This window comes from Talpa europaea, assembly GCF_964194135.1.
Source record: "Talpa europaea genome assembly, chromosome: 13".
In the NCBI taxonomy this organism is placed as follows: Eukaryota; Metazoa; Chordata; class Mammalia; order Eulipotyphla; family Talpidae; genus Talpa; species Talpa europaea.
The window spans coordinates 19,902,290-19,925,388 of record NC_140080.1 but is presented as its reverse complement, the minus strand read 5'-3'; the positions used below and the strand labels follow the sequence as shown (position 1 = coordinate 19,925,388).

General features: G+C 42.1%; 1 protein-coding gene across 1 annotated transcript in view; it reads right to left on the bottom strand.

The window, feature by feature from the left end:
* PRDM6 (PR/SET domain 6) overlaps positions 1 to 23,099 on the bottom strand; it is a gene marked incomplete at both ends in the record, with an annotated part of 101,416 nt that overhangs the window by 18,008 nt on the left and 60,309 nt on the right. The window contains 2 exons of the mRNA XM_084252217.1: positions 9,442 to 9,566; positions 13,112 to 13,239. Coding sequence (XP_084108343.1) covers positions 9,442 to 9,566; positions 13,112 to 13,239 — 253 coding nt within the window. The remainder of the gene's footprint in view (positions 1 to 9,441; positions 9,567 to 13,111; positions 13,240 to 23,099) is intronic.

The following is a 23,099-nucleotide window of genomic DNA, read 5'->3' as shown; positions in this document are numbered from 1 at the left end:
AGAGGGAAGATTGGGAATGAAGATGTCATCAACATGCATGAGAGGAGGGGAAAAAAAAAAAACAACAGGCAGAAGCTTCACTATTGGAAAGAGGAATATAATGCTTTTGGGATAAGAGAATGGATGCAAATAAAACTCTTTAGGTACAGATTCTAGGTTCTGATTTCTCACTTACACTCCTGGAAAGTAACCTAATAAGTTAATTTCAAAGAGCATTAAGGTTACATGACCTTTATAATAAACAAAAGGATCTGTGGCCCAATGGATTTTTTGTAAGTTTAATGATGAATGTCAAAATGGCAATAATGAAAATTTCATACCAATTTGGGTTATATGGGAACTGAGTTAATGATAATAGCATTAAGGCAATAAAAGTAGGGATGGTTGAAATAAAATTATTCTCTACCTTATTATTTTCTTCTCTGGGACAAACAAATATAATAAGCTTTCTAGATGTAGGTAGTAATACTTGTACTCTGTATTCTACTGCTGGAATGTTCCTGTATTGAACTTACGAATAAATTCAATCCTACTGAATGTAATGAGCATGTAATTTAGAGAGAAGAAAAAGAAATTATAGGAAGGAGTAGTTTTCACAAAAGCAACCTCACTTAATCTCTAGCTTGTCCTGCAGAGTTCCTGCACATTTCCACAGGACACTAGAGATCTATAAAGTTTACTATTTAAAAGCAGGTCTTAGAGGCACAGATTATTCTTCCTAAATTCACCAAGAAAATCAAAAGTATTAACAAAAACAGGACATTTTCAGAGAGGGGACAGAAATGAATCAGAAGATGCTATCTCCTCCCGACTCAAGACAGTACAGACAACGGCAAGAGGCCAGAGGTGACTAATTAAAAAGACCAAGAGGAGGATGTGGTTTCCACATGGAGACATAATGAGTTAGTGAAATCTCTTCCATCTGTAAGAGAAGGACTCAGGAGAAGAGGGCAAATACTCAGTCTTAAAGGATAGTCCAGGAAGAACAGACACTCCTCAGATCCTGGGAAATCAAAACATTTGAGAGAGTTATATTCTTTCCCCGTTGTCCATTCATCAGGTCCACGAGTGCTTACTGAGCATCTATTACATGCCTCCTACTGTGACTACAGGAGAGCGAGGAAGCCACAGCCCCTGAACTCTTGCCGCTTCTACTCTACAGTGGGACAAATAATAAAAAAAAAATTGTACAGGTGACTATCTACTCAGCTTCCATTAAATCTAAAATTTGAATCATTGCAAGTTGCACTATTAGTTATAAGTCAAAATTAATGATATCTTCCAAGTTCATAAAGATTGAAATGTGACAAATACATGAATTTTAGAACTGTCAATACACAGATGCTGTAAGTGTCGTGAGTGCTATGAGAAGAAAGGGCTGCCAGGAAAGCATGGGTCAGGAACAGATAAACTTGGGATCTGAGGGATGCCCACCTGAGTCAGTGACCTTGAATGTGGGTCCTGAAGGGTGCAGTCATCAGACAGGTGTGAAAGCAAGAAAAGGCAAAGCAAGGAGATCAAACATCGCTGGTTGGGTCTCCCCAGTGGCGCAGCGGTTCAGCGCTGGGTTGTGAAGCTGCCCGCAGCCTCTGCAGCACTGGTTCAATCCCCGACTGCTCCCCGGCCCCCGAAGGAGGGTCCCACATGGTGTGCAGACCTCTCCTGCTGCCCGCTGCTCCCCTTAGCAGTGTACTTCGGTCCTTCTGCCTGCTCTGCTCCCCGCTCTGGCTCTGGTGAATTCTCTCACCCTCCCGTGCTTCTGACTGTACCCAGTGCTTGTATAAATAAATAAAAATAAATCTTTAAAAAAAATTAAAAAAAAAAAACCCACCACATCGCTGGCTTTGCCACAAAGCCTATGTGTCACACTGAGATGGGACGGAGTTCAGGGCACTAAAGGAGCAGAAAGAGAGAGACTGTGGCCAGTGAGTGAAGATAGAGGGGCCACAGCGGAGGCTGGCGAGGAAGAGCCCAATGCCAGTGTCGGTGGGAGCTGGGCAAATAATGGCACTAAATGATGGGAGGTTCCTTAAAAGAGGATGGTGGGTCTGCAGCAAACTCAACAGGGCACAGCCAGCTTAAAGATGTGTGGATTCTAATTTTGTATATGAGTTTACAAGACATTTCTGGAGACTGTATGTGACCCATAGGCTACCAGATTAAAGTACAGGGTATTTATTGTAACAGTAATGTCAAGTTGGATAAAAGGCTGTGAGCTGGGTGGAGAGGGTCATATTTATGCTTTGAAAGCATCACCACTCCTGGGCTTCTGCTTTTTGGGAGACTTTTGATTACTGTTTCGATTCCCTTGCTTGTAATTGGTCTGTTCAGGTTTTCTGTCTCTTCTTTATTCAATGTTGGAAGGTTGTATGCTTCTATGAATTTGTTGATTTCTTTCCAGGTTATCTTAATTTATTGGCATAAAGATGTTCCCCACAGGCTCTTAGGAAGCTCTGTATTTTTGAAGTTTCTGTTGTGATTTCTCTCTAATCACTGATCCTATTTATTATTTTCTTTTTTTGTTCTTAGTGAGTTTAGCAAGAGGTTTGTCTATTTGCTTATTTTTTTCAAAGAGCCAGTCTTTGGTTTCCCTGATCTTTAAGACTGTTTTATTATTTCTATTTAAATTAATCCCATTCTGATTTTTATTATTTCCTTCCTACTACTGGCTTTTAATTTTTTTTTCAGGTTCCTATTTCCTTAAGTTGTAAAGTTAGATTATTAATTTGAGATCTTTCCTGTTTCTTGATGTGGGCTTGTATCGCTGTATGCCTCCCTCTTAGTACTGCTTTTGCTGTGTCCCATCGGTTCTGGTAGCTCAAGTCTTCATTTTTATTCATCTCAGGTATTTTGAAATTTCCCCATCGATTTCCTCATTTACCCAATAGTTGTTTATCAGCATGCTGATTAACCTCCACATTTAGGTTTCCCCACTTTTCTTGTTTGGTTGATTTCTAGTCTGATGACACTGTGAACAGAGAAGATACTTGATACAATTTCAGTCTTTATAAATTAACTGATCCAATATATGGAATATCTTCAAAAATGTTCCATTTGCATTTGAGATGAATGTGTACTCACCTTTAGGGGGCAGTGCCCTTTAAATTTCTCTTGATCCCATCTGGCTTAATTCCTTGTTGAAGGCTATTACGCACTTGATGAACTTTCTATCTGGCTGATTTGTCAACTGATGAAATAGGAGTGTCATTGTCCTATACTACTATTGTGTTGCTACCAATATGTTTTTAATCTGCTATTGTTACCTTATATATTTTGATGCTCCTTTATTTGGTATATTTATAACAGTTATGTTCTTCTGGTGCCATAATACCTTAATCATTACATGTCATCCCTGTCTTGTTTACCTTTAGGTTGTTAAATGGAAAGGCCAGACACAAAACTGTGTGTGATATGCTACAATGTACATAAGGTGGGGGCTTGGGAAGATAAGAGAAAGGGCCAGAGAAAAGGAGAAAGAATTGTCCTTGAATGGGCAAAACATATGTCTGGAAAGATACCTAATAATCTGTCAACTGATTGCTATTTAGAAGAACTGAATGTCCACAATCCTCTATAGATTTTGATCTAGGCAATGAGCTCATGTAACAAATAAAGTGAAAAAATAAAAGCAGCAAATCAGAGAAATTTCACTCTGGCTGCCATGTCACTAAAAGAGGGGAAAGGTGACATGCAGAAGGGTACTGCAAAGGTACAGACCAAAGCTGATGGTGAAGCGACCCAGGGTGCGGCAAGGAAAGAAAATGCATGTATAAGGAAAGGAAAATGCATGTATAAGGAAAGGAAAATGCATGCATAAGGAAAAGAAATGCATGTATAAGGAAAGAAAAATGCATGCATAAGGAAAAGAAATGCAGGTATAAGAATACGCACACAACATTACTTGATAACTGATTGGATAGATGGGCAAAGAGAGCAAGGGGTTGAGGTTTCTAAGAGCAACTGGACAAATGGGAGTAAGGATTACATAACTGGGGGAGAGGAAATGTATGGCCAGTCATGGACTAGTTTCAGTTTTACCTACTGAGTTTGCGATGCCTGTGAGACACACAAGTGAGGATGTGGAGCAGGGAGTTGGACAGTAGAGAGCTGGGCTCAGCAGGGAGGTCTGGAAGTACCTATCTGAAGTCCCCTGGCACACACACTCTGAAATGAAGAGCTGTACTGGGTGGGCAGGAACTTTAACCAGGGAGTGCTCCCGGGATGGTGACCTGTTTGGGAGTGAAGCAAGATCAGGTTGAAGGAGGAGTTTAAGGGCTCTGGAGCTGGGAAGATTCTTCAGGGTTGTTCTGCTTTAGGACAAGGTACTGGGTCCTTAACACTCCCACACAGACCAGTCACTGGACAAGGGCTACATGCGCCGGGAGAACAGGCTAAGGTGAATGGGTTCTCTAAGGCTGGAGGCAGTTCCCACAGACAAGTCATCTGAGCTCGTCAGCCTGGACACTCGCACAAACGGGAGGAGTGACTGCTTCTGCGCTGCAGCAAGGCTGGGATCCTGGGTGCTAGCACACGAAAGGTCAAATCTCTCACGAGAGCGGTTTCTCTGTGCCTCTGGTCACCTCTCTGTGAACCCAGTTGCTGTAGGTGCTGTCTTCTGTTCCAGCTCTGCGCATACAGCAAAGCATCCCTGCGTAGTGACTTCTCCATTACTTCTTGTAGGAGGATGTAGATTTCCTCAGTTCTTGACCCATTTTTAGGAGATTCTTGGCCCAGGTTTTCCATAGGTAGTAGACTGGGCTAAGTCAAATGCATGGCTTCCCACAGCTGTGGCTGGCTTTCGGCGTGTTTTCACAAATGTCCCAAGATGCACAATTCATAGCCTAGTAACTTCTGCATAGCATTTTTCTAGTCCTTTTCCAGGGGCAAACTAGTAACTTCTGGTTTCTGGACTTTTGTCAGGAGTTAGATCCCTGCTTCCCACTGTACACACAGCGCCTCCCAAGTGCTTTAATACTCAGCTCCACTCTCTGGCTCAGCGCAATTGCTGCTTCACACGGCACCTGCTCTGTGCTTTGCACTGTGATTGTGTGCTAACCTGCCTCCTTCTACAGAGTTCCTCGAGGATAGGGCCTGAGGGTCTGCACCACCCATCCAGGGTCCCCACTGAGCCTGGCACACAGTTGTTCTGTTGGACTGAAACACACCCTTGATTCCTCAAAGTTCATGGACAGGAGGCTTTAGAGAGCCTTTTTGAGACCTAGCTTCACCTTGTTGGTGGGGTGGTGGGAGTGAGGGGCACTCTGCAGAAGTACCCCTTTTTATTTTCTGCTCTTTAAATTCAAAAGAAAGAAGCAGGCCTCGGGGAGGCAGCGCTGACGCCACAGCAGAGACCCCCGCATGGCCATCAAGTTTCACATTCTGCTACCTCAGCTTTATATGCCAAGACAGAAAAAGCAGCAGGAAGACTTGTTTAACATTTATTCCCAGGGTTTTTTTTAATTTCCTCTGAAAGGAATATGAACACACTCCAGTCTTTACACTCGGCAGGAGCTAATCCCCCACTGGAAGCTTTGGGGAACTTCATTCCTCCGTGTGGATATGATCTGTCGACACAGGCCTTCCTTCAGGCTCTCCCGGAAGCCCACGGTGGACGGAGGGGCTCTCCCTCTGCAGTTCTATTACACTTGTAGCTACGATTTCTCAAAAGAAAATAGCACAGGAATTGCTTCCAGAACCCAAAAGCCCATGCGAAATGCTGCCTTCTTTGTGAGGCCAGGAGGTTTTCAGTTGCTTTTCCAAACGAGTGTACCCCTCGGCTCCCCAGAAGCTGCCGGGGGAGAGGGGCGTGGAAACCCAAGCCTGTACCCTCCACATACATTCAATAGGAATTGGATACTTTATTGTTGAAAGACCCATGGAAAGAAGTACTATTTTAATACATGGAAGTGCTAAATAACTATTATTCACGATGTAAAATCGTGTTTTCTTTGACGGTTTAGGTCTGCATATCAATTTCATTAACTATAAAAGTCTCACTGAAATAATTAATCTTTCCAAATAATGACCATAAAATCCCCAATATATATCCAGTGAGCATTTATTAATTGTTTACTGTGTGCACAGCACTAGAAGGAGGCTCTGTGGAGGCATTTCGTCAAATAAGTCTTTGATCGTGTGAAGCTTCTTTTGAAGGCACCTAATTTATTTTGAGGCCAGCTCAGTAGGATAAAACTTGTCTTAGAATTGCTAATCCAGGTGCGATGATTTAAATTACTCAGGGCTGTGGAAGGCATCTGTTAAATTATCTGTCCATGCCCTTTCACACACTTGCGCCTTTAAATCACACAGAGTATTTTCTCTGTACAGAATAAGCAACCTCATTATAAAGCATTCCCGGTCTCTCCGTGAATCATATAGAATGAGAATCCATCTGAGAGTTAGAATCAGAGTCATATATCTCCCTCACACTATCTGATGAAACCTTCCACTGAGTTCTTGGGTGGCCAATCACATGACAGATATATGATTTTGAGACAGGAACTGAAATAAAATTCCTATAATACCCTTAGGGGGTTAGGTGATCGTCAATGCTGAGCATTTCAATGACTTAATTCCCTTTAAACTTCCCTCAACCCTTACTCAGAGTTCTGAACTCAACCCAAAAGATCTGTTTAGTTAACCTACCATACCCATAATATTTGAAGCTGCTCTGGCTTTGCAAATTTTCTCCTGAAGATTTCAGGTGCTGAGAGTCTTTCCAGTAGAGTATATGGAAAACTCTAATCAACAACTCTAAGAATGCTTCACACAATTTGGGCTCTAGGAGAAAGGACTTTTGGAAAGCATATGTTATTTCTAGAAAGTACCTTTTTTGATGGCGTTATGGCTCTGAGTCTGAAGATCAGATGCAACAGCCATAGACTCCCATTGGGAGGTGACTATGAATGGACACAAGATGCCCAAGTCCTGTAACCCACCCTGTAAATCCCTCTTGTTCATGTAACAGCAACATAAGGTGGAAGCAGTGTTGAGGATATGTTACTTCCACCCCACATCATGCATCAGAAATGTGTTCTCTCGTCACTCCATGGTTTCCATTTCTGACTTCTAACTCAGTAAAGAGTCATTCCATCCTTTCAGGTTCTCAGATCAAAGACTTGGAGTTTCCTCAACTACTTTCTCTCTCACACAGCATCCGATGTGTCAAGAAATGATGTTGGTTTCACTTTCAAATCATATCCAGAATTCATCCACTTCTCATGGCCTTCACTAGGTCCAAACCACTGTCCTCTGTCCCCAAGATGCTAGCAAGAGCCTCTAATTGGATCATCTGCTGGATATTCACCCCTTACTATATAGCCTCCACTCAGCAGCCAGAGCAATCCTATTACAGCCTCCATCAGATCATATCACTCTTTTGTTCAAAACTCTGCAATACCCACCTCACTGGGCCCACACAGAACGAAAGCCTCCTATGCCTTATAAGATGACTGTCTCTCCACTCCCCCATGCCTCTGAATATCTAAGTTAATCTCTCCCCGACTCACTCCTTCCAAAGCACCTACTGCAACCTTTATGATACTTTTTCAACACACTGGGAATATTCCAATTTGGGGCCTTTATATTTTTAGTCCAGCTGCCTGAAACAATCTTCCAAGTACCCATGGCCTGTTCCTTCACCTGTTTGAAACTTATCCAACTACTGACACTCCTCAGCCCTTCTCTGCTATCTTATCCCTACACTTATCCTTATTACCACCCATTCATTTACTCATTTATTTGCTGATAATCTATCTTTTCCCACTAAAATGTAAGCTCCATGAGGCCAGGCTTTCTTATCTGTTTTGTTCATGGCTGTATTTAAAGCACAAAGCAAAGGTACCAGCCCACAGTTTTTGGTAAGTATCTTAGCAATCACTGCATGAATATTTGGACTTTGTACTACGCACCTCTGAATGGTAAGCTCTGATATGTTCTCTAGTGCATCTTCAGAATCTGTAGTAAGTCATATTAAAGAAGGAAACAGATGGGCTTACAGGATTTATGGAATTCCATTCTCTCAAAGGTTATGTCAAGGTTCTAAAGCACACACAAGCTCCTGTCAGCAGATGAGAGGGGCTGATCTGGGTGCTTCTCAGTACATGCATCTTGAACTACTTTTAGATGAGGTAGGGCCTGGAACCATTCTGGGAGACACAGCAGCCTGGCCACCATGTCCATCTGCCTCTGACCACTTACCCACGTTCATGTCCAACTTGACATTTTCTCCCATGAATACTGACTCTCCCTCAAAGAGGAATATTATTGCAGAAAAGAAACTTTGCAATAGAAATTTGGGGAGTAAGAGGGATGTACTATATGTCTAAGGATTCATTTTTTGATTTGAGACTGGTTTGGGTCTAAGGAGAGTAGAAAAGGAAAGTTGATAGTAATATGCTTTCTGAAGATTATGTGTTTTATGAAACTATAAAGACAATATGGAAAAGAAATATCTTATCATCAGATTTTTATCGGGGTAATATAAATATTTTTTACTGAAGTTCATGTGTAGATGTGTAGATGTGTGGAACGGGAGAGACAGAGGGTAGGGAGGGGAGGAAAGAGACAAGGAAAAAATAAAATACTACTTGTTTTAGTTTCTTAAAAAGATCTATTCTCCTGTTTCTTTTTCTGTTGCAATAATATCAGACCATCAGACTAGTCAACCGAATGACAGAAAAAAATAGCAACCTTGAATCCAGGGTTTCTCACTGAAGCTCATCATAATGACCCAATTCCATTCTAAATACTGGAAATCACCTTGTATTATTTTTCAAAAAAATTGATAAAATTATAAAGTGCAAGTAAAATCACTGTAAATTTGCATTTGCCTAATAGATTATTTTTTAAAGATAGGGATTGCCATGGTAATGAATATAGAAGAAAATTACAAGGTTCATTTTGGACTAAGAACTCAGACACAAATTCCTCAATCACGTCTATGGGTGTTGCTTCCATTTTTCACTCCAAGGACTATTCAGGAGGATGCATATCAATCTATGGGCGGGACCCCTCCTGATTAAAGGCATTGCTTCCTCTTACTTTCTTTTTGCATCTAGTATGACTCCAGCAAAACTGTGCATCCCTTCAGAGCAGAAGTCCCAACTGCTCTGGTGACCCCAAAAGGTGGCAAGCAGAGAATCAGACATAATAATAGATGCTCAGTAAAAACCAGCCTCCCGATGTGGCTGCCGGAGATTATTTCAAACGATGGCAAAGGTTTTGAAGTTGTAAACAGGAAAAGAAGGATTGGCCTGTACAGGCAAGCAGCCCCGTGAAAAAGCAACAGACACAGAGGGAGTAGAAATTGCCAGGACAGATGTGTGCGCATGGGCGTCCCCCAATAGGGTGGATGGCAGTTCAGGAGTTTCCAACAACACGCTTAAAAAAGTTAGCTGTGAAATAGGTATTTGTGAAGTCAGAGCTAAAAGAAATTCTTACAGTTTTCATCCTGGGCAATGCATTGTAAGGGGATCCCAAAGAAAGACGTATAGCTGTCATTGTACCACACCAGAAGCTCGGTACCCCTGGGAATATCTATACAGGCTCGGTAGAATATATTCGACCTATTCAAAACAAAAGAAAACCCGGCTTAGTCATCGGTAGGACTCATATGCCCCCATCCACATTTTTTTATCGCCCCCCCCCAAAGTTCTGCCCAGCTCCACTTACACATTTCCTGTTTGCAATAAAATCTGCACCCACCTTATGGTTCCCGACCACCAATTAGGAGCCTGTAACCCAGTATGATAAACAGTGTACAGTTTATTTCCAGTTTCCCTCCACAGAATGTCTTGGCTGAAGACAGATATTTGGCCCAGGAGACAACAGTAAGGAAGAGTTGATTTAAAAAAAAAAAAATTCCATCTCCCACTAATGAGAAAATTCTCTCTCTTGGCAAATTGCAGACACGGTTGCCTCAGCCTCAAATATAAATTAATGCTATTGATTTCGTATTTGAAGGAAAAGCATTACGTGCGTTCTTGCAACTTGGCATTGGGAGTTCCCAAATTCGTAATAAAACTAAGCAGCTTTGTGATATAAGCACCAAGAGAAATAAAAATCTTCCTCATCACCTTTCTTCTAAAGTTTGATACAAGCGAAGAGAAAAATCCCTCTTCTGTGAAATGGATAGAAATTCAATAAACACAAGAGGAGCACTTTACCCTGGCTGAAAGATTACTCCCTGAAATGATAGAGCGGAGGTAGCAAGAAATAAACATTTTTTATAACAGCTTTGGCACTGTAAAGAAACATCTACAGATTAAAAAAAAAAAATGAGGAAACCGCCACCGAGCGGTTTCCTCAATGAAGAATTGCTACACATATTAGCCTCAAGTTCAAGATAAAAGTGTTTAGGGTTGGTGGGCCTTAAATGTAGCCTTTCTGTGAGGAATTGGCTGTAGCAGGGCAATTTGTTCCTTGTATAACACTGCAGACATAAGGCGAATCCTTCACCACATTTTTCATGGTGGTGAGATATGCACTTGTCAACATATTTTGTCACCACAAAGTGGCTCTTGGCAATAGGATCATAAAGATCAATAAAAAAGTGCAGATTCTCAATATTTTACTTGCAGCTGCAAAAATTTCATTTATCTTGTTATTTTCCTTAACTTGCTGCCATTCTGTCTCACGAGGGCACTGCTAGCTAAGCACAATGTTTTTCCCAACATTCTATGAATATCTGACAAAAACTCCAGCCAGTTGTCCGGACCTCACCACCCTGCCTCCCTCCACATCTCTGAGAGCTGTGCATTTTATTAATTCTTTCCACTGCTACATAAAAAAATCAAAATTGGAGCCGAGCTATAAATCACTGGCATCTCCTAAGTTGAGAAAAATTGAGTCTACTTTGTACTTCACCCTTGTAACATTTCATCTCTCGGTTTGGCTTCCCTTAATATAAACACAGCGCCCGGCAAATGAATGTGCTAAACCCAAATGACACGCTTTGCCGCTGAAAGAGCAGAACTGTTTTCGAGCAATGGGTGGTCTTCGGAGGCCCGGAGCAGGCCGAAAGGGGGAAAAAAAATGTGTAAGCGTACACCGTTCCTTACAAGCGGGCAGAGCTTCCAAAACTCGCAGAAATCTCTGCATGTTGAAGCACATCAAAGGGATTTTTCCCTTTTCAGATAATATTTCCTTTGCTGACATGTATTGAGTATTGTGGTTGGATGACTCATAAAGATAGCTTCGTGGCGTCCCCACGCCGTTGAAGCTGAGCACATGCCAACAAGCATTATTGTCAGCCTCAAAATAAAAACAAAACGTTCAGCTAAGGGTCAATCAATCAAGGGCGCTTTGAAGAAAATTCCATTTAGATATTACAAATCATAACAGAATGAATCTAAACCAGCTGACTTTTTGTGAAGAGGACATTCATGTACAATAAAAATTAGGCTGGCTCTTCGGGGTCCAACTTTTCTATTTTCTTCCTCTTGGACGTGGTCGCTGGTGATGGATGCCAGTTTTTTTTTTTTAAATTGTGTTTTTGGAGTTCGTTTTATAAAGATCTAAAGTAATCAAAAGCAGATCGCGGAGAGAACTTGAGGTTTAAAAGCCATCATGGAAGGGGGAGCTATAAAATCCACTTAATATTGACAGATAGGTAGTGATTTGCTCCTGCCTACCTTCCGCTCAGGGGTGAGTCTCCTTTTGCCCAAATTCAGAATTCGCCTCAGGAGTTCCCTGGGGACTCTTGACAGAACCTGCCCAGCTGGCTCTTGCTGAATGGGCTGGCACCAACTTTACTAATTTTCTAGCTCGGCGTTTCATAAAAACCTCATGGAAGGCCTGCAGCCGCAATAAAGGTGAGCGAAGTCTGTCCGCGGCCGAGTCCCCCAGCGCCGTTGTGCACGATTTCATTTAAACCGTTACTTAATGAAATGAAACTGCAGAGGAAACCAAGGCAGTGAGTCACCAGCGGCCCAACGCGCTCCTTTTGAATTGGAGATCTTTGGAGAGGCAGCCAGATTTGCGCAGCCCTTAACCTCTTAGGGGAATAAAGCTTCAGTTGTTTTTTCTTTTTTAAGGCTTCATTTTTAAAAACCAAAAAAAAAAAAAGGGGGGGGGGAATAAATAGCCACAGGCAGGACTCCAAGGGGCTGAGCACAAGGCTTTGATGTGTCTGGGGAGCCTAATAAAGCTAAACAGTTGCTTCTGATTCGAAAGGGAACATGGCTGTTTATAACTGAGGTCATATATTTATATGGCACATGTTTTCGAGGGATTCTGAGAAAAGAAGGCTTGGTGGTGGGGCGTTTTTCCTACGTGATTTGCTCTTGCCCTCTCGTCTCAACTGCAGCCTTCTTTAGCCCAAAATGGAAAAGCTCGGCCAACAGGTGCACGGGCAGATATGGCTCAGTCCGAGAGCCACCTCGTTTTCAGCTCCTCAGAGGCTGCCCAAGAGGACTCCAGGTCCTGGGGGTTAGCTTTCTTAGCCTTTGGGTGTTACCAAATATGTCGGGAAACCGGGGCTCCTCTGTGCTCTGGAACCACCTCATCATCTGAAACGTTCTCGTTTGACCCAAAGCCAGAGCCAAGCGCTTTGGCACCTCTCGAAAGATCAAGAGAGGTGACGCTGGCTCCTTCACCGCTGAGGAACACAACAGCTTGGGGAAGGTTGCCAGTTCTTGGCTTCCGGTGCCTGTGTGCAAATGGAACCCTTCCCCAGGGAGCTAGCCCGAGGTGACTGCAGGCTCAGGGAGCCAGAGCTGAATCTCCGAATTCCTACTTATGCGTGCCACAGGGAATCACCCCACCCCCTGGGCTTGCCAGGCGCTTTCAGGTCGTTTTTTTGGAAATTCAGGCAGTGAGGTGGGTGTCACTTCACTTCACCACGGGCACTTAGTGAAATGCTTCTATGAGCGTTCTGATTCCTGAATTCTCATAAAATCACTGTTGCAAGAACTGAGGAGTTTTTTGAAACCTAGCCAAAAAAAAAAAAAAAGAGAGAGAAGAAGAAGAAGAAGAAAAAGAAAAGAAAAGAAACTCTGCCAGTCCTTGCAAAGTTGTGCAGGATTTTTTCCAACCTAGCAGCAAGCCTGGATTTGCATACGCAAGCCAAAGGGCTTCAGCTCCATAAGTGGTAAATCAAGATATACTTTACCTGTACTGAACTACTGTTAGATTCTGTTCTCCGCAGTGCCTTGCACACCGGATATACCTCATCCAGCTCGACTTACTAGGTTCCCCACCATCAATAAAGTGCTGTAAGGTCCCATCTTGGTCATAAATCTAGAGAAGAGGTCAGAAGGTCAAGTAGTTAGAACGAATCATCAGCAATCATTTTCCCTGCTTCCCTCGGTGTCTTTATGTGTCGGCGGCAGAAATTTATGGCCTGAGGTTTGCTGGTGCTTACTGATGCTTGTGGAAACGCAACTGGAATAACAGGAAAATATGTTTTGGTGATGCAAGTTGATCACGTTTTTTCTTATCAAGCCAATCTTCCCTGGATTAAACATACTTGTGGTATCTCAAGGATGTGAGTGACCATGTTTCCCAAAGAATATTTAACCAATTTTGACAGGCTACTCTAAAGTAATGAGCTGCTGGATAAACAAAAGCAAGCTGAAGAGAGAGGCCACACGGACGAGGTTGGAACGTCCACAGAAGAGGCCCCTAGTCTCAGACACAGAACTGCTCAGAGGTATCGGGGGAGGCAGGAACTCGCTCTTCCACCAACTGGGTGACACCTAGCAGGGGGCAGCTGGAGAGCTAGGGTGCCATACAGAACTGGTAGAACAGCAGGCCTCCCTGGTGGCGCAAGGGGTTAAGCACCACACTATGTAGGAATCCACAGCCTCTGCAGCACGAGTTTGATACCCGGCTGGCCAGGGAGAAACCCACACAGCAAGGCAGACCTCTCCTTTATCACCCGCTGCTCCCCTCAACATGTATTTCAGTCAATCTGCCTGTTCTGTTCCTCACTCTGTCTCTGGTGAGTCCTCTCACTCCCCGCATCTCTGGCCTGTACCCCAGCTCTTGTATGTATTAACAAATAAATCTTAAAAAAAAAAAAAAAAAAGAACTGGCAGAGCAGACTCTAATTCAGATGAAATAAATGGTCTCTCACCTCTCAGAAGATGCAGGAGATCAGCTGTCAAGACCTGAGGTATTAGGAGAGGAGTCAACACAAGAGGAGACCCTCAAAAAAGGGGAGGAAATCAATAACCATCTCCTCTGGATTTTAAGTGTCCTAACTCAGGGTGGTCTCATAAGGACGGCCTCAGGTCTTGCAAGCAGCTCCTCTTTCAAGATAGCATTTCAGGACATGAAATCCTCAACTTGGGCAATAAGCAAAAATCTTATGCAAAATAACTAGCTGACCTGATACAATCAGAGGCATCAGATCGTGCTTCCAGAAGCCAGGGCAGCCTGTGGGGGGATGCAGTATCTAGAAGAATGGTAGGTCAGGGGGTCACTTATGGTCTGCAATTCCTGAAGGTCATCCCCAGTCCTTTGGGCACCTAGGATGCTGGTGGAGGGAGCGGGGAGGCAGTTTTCAGAAGGACCACTATAAGGCTGGACCTTTTCAAATAAAATCAGTGGTGGGACCCCAGTAGGTTGTAGAGGGGTTTTTCAAGGCACCCTGAGAAATCATGCCTTGTTCATCGGCCTTTCCAAACAGACCTGGAGAGTATGTCTTACAGAGCACCTCACTGGTTACTCTGAGGCCCTGAACGTAGTATGATCATTTAGTTCAGTATTTCTATTAAGGGGGCCAAAAATCATACAGATGACAGTTTCTTTTTAGTATCACCAGTCATTAAAAACCACATGGAGGGCCTCCCCTGGTGGCACAGCAGTTGAGCGCTGGGCTGTGAAGCTGTCTGCAGCCTCTGCAGCACCGGTTCGATCCCCAGCTACCAGCAAGGGTTCCACATGGCGCACAGACCTCTCCTGCTGCGCCCACTGCTCCCCTGTTCTGTTCCCCGCTCTGGCTCTGGTGAATTCTCTCACCCTCCTGCACTTCTGACTGTACCCAGTACTTGTATAAATAAATAAATAAATCTTAAAAAAAAAAAAACATGGATTTTTTTTCAATATTTTTTAAACTCATTGCTCTCCACCCCCCTTCCCGCACCACCACCTTCCCCCATTTTCTAACCCCTTCAAATAAAAGACATATTAATCTACCAAAGACAATGGTTCAAGAGACTGTGACTGGCTGACCTGCCAGAGCGATTACAGCTGATACTCAGTGAAGCCTGAGAGATGAAGAAACCCCTGGATTATATCATATTTAAGGGTAACGACTTCTTTAAATTCCTAGTTTGGGATGATGGCAGAGAATGGAGACATTTCGTGTGGTGGATAAACCTGCTACTTGAGCAATCAAATGACAGACATCTACTTAGCTTAGATCTCTCTGTGTTATTGTTGATCTCGTTTTGTTTTTGGAAACCGGTTCAAAGATTCTGAGCCTCAGCCCCGAGTCCACTGTTGGCAGCCTCCGTGACACTGAACAAAGCCATCAGTTCCCAAAATGCCACTGTTTACCTTTAAGGGGGTCAAAAATGTTGATGAGCAGCCCCTGCCCTGTTCTTCTCCCAGAAACAAATTCCTGTGTGAGGGCTGCTGGTGAACAGAATTACGAAGCATCTTGAGACGTTTGGTCCTCCTCTGGGCCAATGTCCTCAGCAGCAAGGAACATTTGTATGTTGGGGGGAGCTACCTTCTGAGCTAACTTATTTGAACAGCAGCTGCTGCCAGCCACACTTGCAAATGAGTACAAAATGTGTTTCCTACACTCTTATCAGCAGTAACTTGACAGAGTATATGGCAACCACAGGAATGCTGTAATTTTTGCCTGCCTGCTGAAACTGTGACTAGCCTTCAGGAAAAGGAGACAGCTATATTGCAGGCTTTTCCCAAATATCACACAAATATCAATCACGCGGCATGAGGTCAGGCTTCCAGTTAATACCAATATATTACACAATTTCACACGAGACCATGAGAACATTCCATGCATCTATTTAGATCCCATAACTGAGTTCAGAGTTGAGGAAATCCATTCAACCTTGATACTGTTCTCTCCCTCAGTCCTCATCAAACCCTCCTATTGCTGCTCATGTGCATCCACTTTTCCTCTCCCATCACCATCCTAGCCCACACAGCCTCCTTTCTCCCCTGAAGGAAACAGCAGTCTCTCTCTCTTTTTTTTTTTTTAAGATTTATTTATCTATGCATTTAAGAACTGGGATACAGGCCAGAGGAGGTGTGAGGGGTGAGAGGATCTACCAGAGACAGAGTGGGGAGCAGAACAGGCAGATCGACCGAAATACACTGCTGAGGGGAGCAGCGGGCTAGCCAGGAGAGGTCTGCTGTGTATGTGAGTCACTTTCCTGGCCGGGGATCAAACTCGTGCTGCAGTGGCTGCGGATAGCCTCATAGGTTGCGTCTGAATCCCCCGCGCCACCAGAGAGGCCCCAGGAATCAGCAGTCTCTTAACTACTCTCTCCACAGCTTCTGCAGGCACTTCCAACCTAGCCTCTATACTGTAGCTAGTGACTTTGCGAACCACAAACCTGATTATATGTTTCACCCAAATCTCCCTCCCCTCCCTAATTAAATTGTTTCAGTTATGTCAAGTCATGACAACACAGATTCACAACATGAGGGATCTCATCACACTAACATGGCCAGTACCTCCTACCAGTGTTATTTGGGGAGACCAAAAATTTGTCTCAAGACGATCCTGAACCGGTTCTGGCCTGTGCTGTTGAGAGTTAGCACTTAAGCCCAGTGTTTCAGCCTAAGTGCCGAAGCCAGATGAGTGGATTGAGATGTGGTATACACATTCACAATGGGATAAAAGCATGCAGCTATTAAAAAAAAAAAAAAAAAAAGATGAGCCTTGCATTAGCAACAACATGGATGGAACTGGAGGGGATTTTGCTAAGTTAAATAAGTCCGGAGGAGAAAGAAAATGTTGGATGATTTCACTCATATGTGGAATATAAGGAAACAAAAGAAAGAGTTGGGCCCAACCAAACCAAATGGATATACTGGACTACAGGTGTCTTGTGGGCAGTGGGGGGCCTGACATAGATCTGCAGAGGTGTGACCCTATACCTCTGCTTCATTTATAGTCATGCTGTAAACCAATGTTTAGAAAAAGACTAGTTTTGGTAAAATAAACTCTTTGTTTCCTGAAAAGACAAATATGCCCAGAGACACTGGTGCCTATTTCAATTCATCCATCAAGGCAGGAGTATGAATTTGGGGAGGGCCTCCCTGGTGGCACAGGCGGTTGAGCATAGCACTATGGAGCTGTCTGCAGCCTTTGCAACACAAGTTTGATCCCGGCCGGCCAGGGAGATACCCACATGGTGCGGCAGACCTCTCCTGTCTTGCCCACTGCTTCCCTCAGCAGTGTATTTCAGTTGGTCTGCCTGTTCTGCTCCCCTCTCTGTCTCTGTCTCCTCTCACCCTCTCGCACCTCTGGTCTATACCCCGGTTCTTGTATTCATGAATAAATAAATCTTAAATAAATAAAGAATAAATTTAGGGAAAGCAGTATATCCAAATGTGAATGCTGGGTAGGAATTAAAGATGACTTCTCAGGAGAGCTTGAGGTACTAATCTGGGATCTATTATTACTCTGTATCACCAGCTCGACTTTGTTCTGATTAAACCTTGGATGATCTGCTTTTTGGTGGTGAGTGCCCTGTGGCAACAATGCCTGAAGGGGAAATCCTACCCTTCTATTATGGAGAGGATGCAAACCAGTACTAAATGAATAAAAATTTAAAAAAAAGAAAAAGAAAAGGAGGGAGTAAATTCTCCAAATAACTGAGCAAGGACCCTGTGCTTCTATCCATCAACAGTAGGGAATATTTCAACAAATTTCTATCTACAGCAGTAGCAACATTTTCAAGTTCAGGAAGTTGCTCTTGGTGGCTGCACTAAAATCCTCATTTGTCTGACACTAAAATGAAATTTTAAGTGAGACACCTAATAAGTATAAAATACTTAAAGAATTTGAGAAGATGAAGTCAGGTCAAGACCCCACGTTATTTGGTTTTCATTACCTTTAAATGAAGGGTGTAAAATAAGCAGAAAAATATTGAAAATCAGGCACAAAGTGTTTAGACAATCCCTTCAGGGCTAATGAAAAATGTCGAAAAGATCAGAAATCCTGTTCATTAAAATAGTGAGCATGAAGGCAGGAGAGTGAAGTATAAATTAAGAGTCATTCTGAAAAAACACCTGAATATAAACAATGTTTGGCTGAAACTGTATGCTTTTTTTCTGAAATAACACGAGAGAGATAGTTTTAATATTTGCACTGTCCTTTCTAAGGAAGTTAAGCAAATGATCCTTTTGAGGTAGGGAAACTATCTGCAAAGAAAGACACAGGACATTTGATGGGAAAAAAAGGTCAAATTCTGCAATGGAAAACCCTCGAAATTGTGGAAAGCATAACAGGCATATTTGATTTACAAATCTAGTTCCAGCATTGCAGAAAGACAGGCTATACTGGCAGTCATGTTGGAGAACACTTCGGAAATACTGAAATAGAGTCAACAGTACAGAGCTCCTATGACTCAGTAACTTCACCGCCAGCAGATCGCTGCAATGAAACAGCGACACAGGTGCCTCAGGAAACTAGTCCCAGGGCATTCACTGTCACAGATACAATGGCTATGTCTATCAGAAGAAGAATAACCAGAGTCTGGTTTATTTATTCAACAAAGTCATATAAAATGCTTAAAATGAATACACTAGATCCGTTTCATGCAAAGATGTAGTTGATATAGATAAATATCAAAACCATAATGTTAAATACAAAAATCAGGTGGCAGACTGGTGCATATACATTTGCTAACATTTCAAAATATAAAAAAATGACACTCTTATGTGGTACATAAACACAATGAAATATTACTCAGTAATCAAAAAAGATAAACTAATGCAATTTGCAGCAACATGGATGATGCTGGAAGGGATCATGCTCAGGGAAATAAGCCAGAAAGAAAAAGAAAAATACCGGATGGTCTCACTTATAGCAGGAATCTAGAAAACCTAGATAAGGGACCAGGAAAAAGAATAACTGTAAGAAAGAAAAAATCAAAATCAACAACTATAAACCAGAGACACACTATGGTGGGGGGAGGGCAGGAAAAGGAGGGGTTTGGGCCAAAATAAGGGGGGTGCAATTGTATGGGGAATATAAAAATAAAAAAATTAATAAAAATTTTAAAAATTTTTTAAGAAGGACACTCTTAGTAGATTGCATACCAATGTATATTGCAATATTTATAGTATGTTTTCATACTTATATACCTAGCACAATTCTGAAAAGACACATTGGAAGGATGCATATAGTTTCATCAGCAGACTGGCCTCTGGAATGAAAGGAACTAATATTTTGTCTGAAATGCTTCATTTCTCAAAAAAAAAATTAAAATAAATAGGGCAAAGTGTTAGCAAATATTCACTATTTTAATGGCCTGTAAAAATGCCATTTGTATAACATACTTTACGCTTTTCTGACTTTTTTCTTTAATAAAATCAAAGAACAATTAAAAAAAAGTCTAGCCAATTATTTCTTTGTACTTCCATTCTAGCATGCATTGCTAAAACAGAGAGGTTGACTATCTAACCCAAGGTTAAAAGCTGTATCTGTGTTATCCACCTGGGAAAGTATTTGTAATATATATTAGTGCATTATCAGCCACTGATTTTTGTGATTGTTGCTATTGCCATTTTCAAACCACTGCTTTTGGTCTGCACTTTCTCTTTTATCTTGTATCAACAGGAATAGAAAGATAACTTTAGGGAAGAGTGATATCTTACCTTTTTAGGGGAATTTGTACACTTTTCAATCCCATAACGTTTATTGGTACACCACAGAGGTGTTTGAAAAAACGATCACACAACTTCTTACTCACTACAAACCACATATTAAATGAAAACCACCAGTGAAAGAGTTTTTCTGCATTGCTAGTTATCACAAAGCACCCTTTGCTCCCACAATCTAATTCTGCAAGAACAATGATTTACTTTAAATGAGAACAGCAGGAGAAAAAAAAATACAGGGTTTTGTGTTATAAACACTGGTCACAAATGGTTTGTTAAAGGTTTTCTCATTTATGAATGTTGCCAACTTACATTAATAATCATAAAAACAATGTAAAGAGGAACTAACTTAGATCCATTTTAGTATAAAAGCAAAACAAACATCTGAATTATAGGAGTTGGTGTATATTGGTAGCTCTGAGCAACCTGCTTCGCTAAAGCTAGGTTTAGCTTTAGCTTCAACCAATGGCTCTCAGGTTGAATTTAAGCAATCAGGTCACTTTATTCTTCCCATGCAGAATTTAAGAAATTTGTAAATATAACCTCATCTCTAATTTTTATTGAAAAAAAAATCAAAAGATGAGTCCTAAATTTCTGGCAATAATTCACTAGACTGAGAAAAAGAGGTGGTTCCCTGTGATATGGGTTATGTGATTTTCCATTTCCCCACAGTCTCTACTACTCCCTATTGTCCTACAGGCTCCTTACTTCCCTAACTGGTTTACCTGTTTGGTCATTTAACTTTGCAATACCAGTTGCAAAGGAATTTTCTCTACATTGAAATGAGTCTATAACAGCTGAGGGGAACTTTCAAGGAAGACTCTTTGAACTGCTAGTCTGGAAACATTGCAAACGCTCATCACTCCTGTGCTGCCCCAAGCCATCATCAGTAGTTTGACAGGGAATAGGAGAGAGGAAAAGAGAGTTCATTTTTTTCATTTGTAACTCAGCAGAGGCTTTCAATGATCTTTTAAAACAAAGAATCCGTTTTAACTTAAAAAAGTGAAGTGTATAATTGTGCTACAAAAACAGGTAATAAGTATGTTCTCCTGATCCACTATAAAAATACAAAATGCACAGATAAGCACCCCACCATCAATTTTTTTTAATTTTTACTTTATTATAATTAGTCTTTTTCCTGGTTCCTTATTTAGGTTTTCTAGATTCCTGCTATGAGTGAGACCATCCAGTATTTTTCTTTTTCTTTCTGGCTTAGTTTGCTGAGCATGATCACTTCCAGCTCCATCAATGTTGCTGCAAATTGCTTGTGTTTATCTTTTTTGATTGCTGAGTAATATTCCATGGTGTATATGTACCACATCTTCTTGATCCACTCATCTATTTTTGGGCATTTGGGTTGTTTCCATTGCTTAGCTATTATAAATAGTGCTGCTATAATCCAGTTAAAAAATGGGCAGAAGAGCTAAAAAGAAACTTCTCCAAAGAGGAAATGCAAATGGCCAACAGGCATATGAAAAAATGCTCAACATCACTTGTAATCAGGGAAATGTAAATCAAAACTACAATGAAATACTACGTTATACCAGTGAGAATGGCACATATTAAAAAAACTAGCTACCCCACCATTTTAACTACTCTCACCCTTGCTCTGAGAGGCAGCTCCTAAGACATCATCCAGTGCCTGCAGTGCATTGGGTGACCCACGGGTAGAACGTGGCAGGAGACCTCTCTGAAGATTTCAGAGACCAATTCTTCTGCTGGAATGCTGAGTACTTTGGCTAAATTAAGAGCCCAGGAAAGTCCGAGACCATCTGTTCCAACATGACCTGTTTATACACAGGAAATGGAACCTCCAAAAGTTAGGGACAATGAGACTGCTAGTCAGGGACAGAGCCTCCAGGATTCCTCTGTCACCCTTCCCTCCCTCTTCTTCCACATCTGGGAGTCCACTCAGTGTTCCCTCACTTTATGGAATCCCCTCAGTATCGTGCAAAAAACCAAAGACTTCAAGCAAAAGGAACTAGGGTTACAACTTTCACTTTCATCTGTTCCTCCAAGAACCTGGGTTCCTGAATTTGGATACGGAAGGGAAAAAAAAAAAATGGATACAAATGTTTTATATGAGGAATCAGCTGATTTTCAGGTAAGATTTTCAGGCTCCTGCGCCCATATTTCCTCACCTTAGCGCATCCCTGAGTCAAGGCCTCAACACCAGCACTTGGATTTGTGCTGAAATGCCCGTCTGCTTCAATTTGCACCAACCAGCTGAAAGGGAGCCTATTTTGTTGTCCAAACATCTAACACAGGTGAGCCTCCCTGGTGGCACAGCGGGTAGACTGCAGCACCGTGAAGCTGTCCACAGGCTCTGTAGCACGGGTTTGATTCCCAGCCGGCCAGGGAGATTCCCACATAGCACAGCAGACCTCTCCTGTTGCATCCGATGCTCCCCTCAGCAGTGTACTTCAGTTGTCTGCCTGTTCTGCTCCCTGCTCCGTCTCTGGTGAATCCTCTCACTCTCCCGCACCTCTGGCCTGTACCCCAGCTCTTGTATAAAAATAAAGCAATCTTTAAAAAAAAAATCTACCACAGGTCCCAGGATGTAGGAAGAACTCAAAACTGACTAAAGTGAAGTGAGCTGAAGTCTCAGAATGATTCTATAGCTTCTTAAAGAGCTTAGGTTTCATTCAAAGCTTAAGAAGGTATCACCACAAAATGCAACTGAAAACTTTATTCTAAGTACTAACAAGTAGGGTTTTTAAAAGAAAATATTACAGGGGCCTCCCCGATGGCACAGCATGTTGAGTGCAGCCCTGTGGGGCTGTCCGCAACCTCTGTAGCATAGGTTCAATTCCCAGCCACCCAGGAAGCTACCCACATGGTGTGGCAGACCTCTCCTGTCTTGCCCACTGCTCACCTCAGCAGTGTTTTTTGGTCCATCTGCCTGTTCTGCTCCCCGCTCTGTGTCTGATGAATTCTTTCATCCTCCCACGCCTCTGGGTTGTACCACAGTGCTTGTGTAAATAAGTAAATCCTTTTTAAAAAATTTTAAAAAAGAAGATACTATATCCTCCTTGAGCCTAACTTTTTTGAAGTCTATGAAATATAAAGATGAACATCAAATGATGATATCACAGGATGATTCCTATAGAGGGGATGGAAATCGGTGGACTCACTAAGGAAAACAATATGGAGGTCCTAAAAAAATTAAAAATGCATTTAACATGTGATCCAGTAATTTTACTTTTGGGTGTTTACCCAAAGAATTGAAAAAAAAATTTTTTTTCAGCACCTTTATGTTCACTACAGAACTATTCACAATAGTTAAG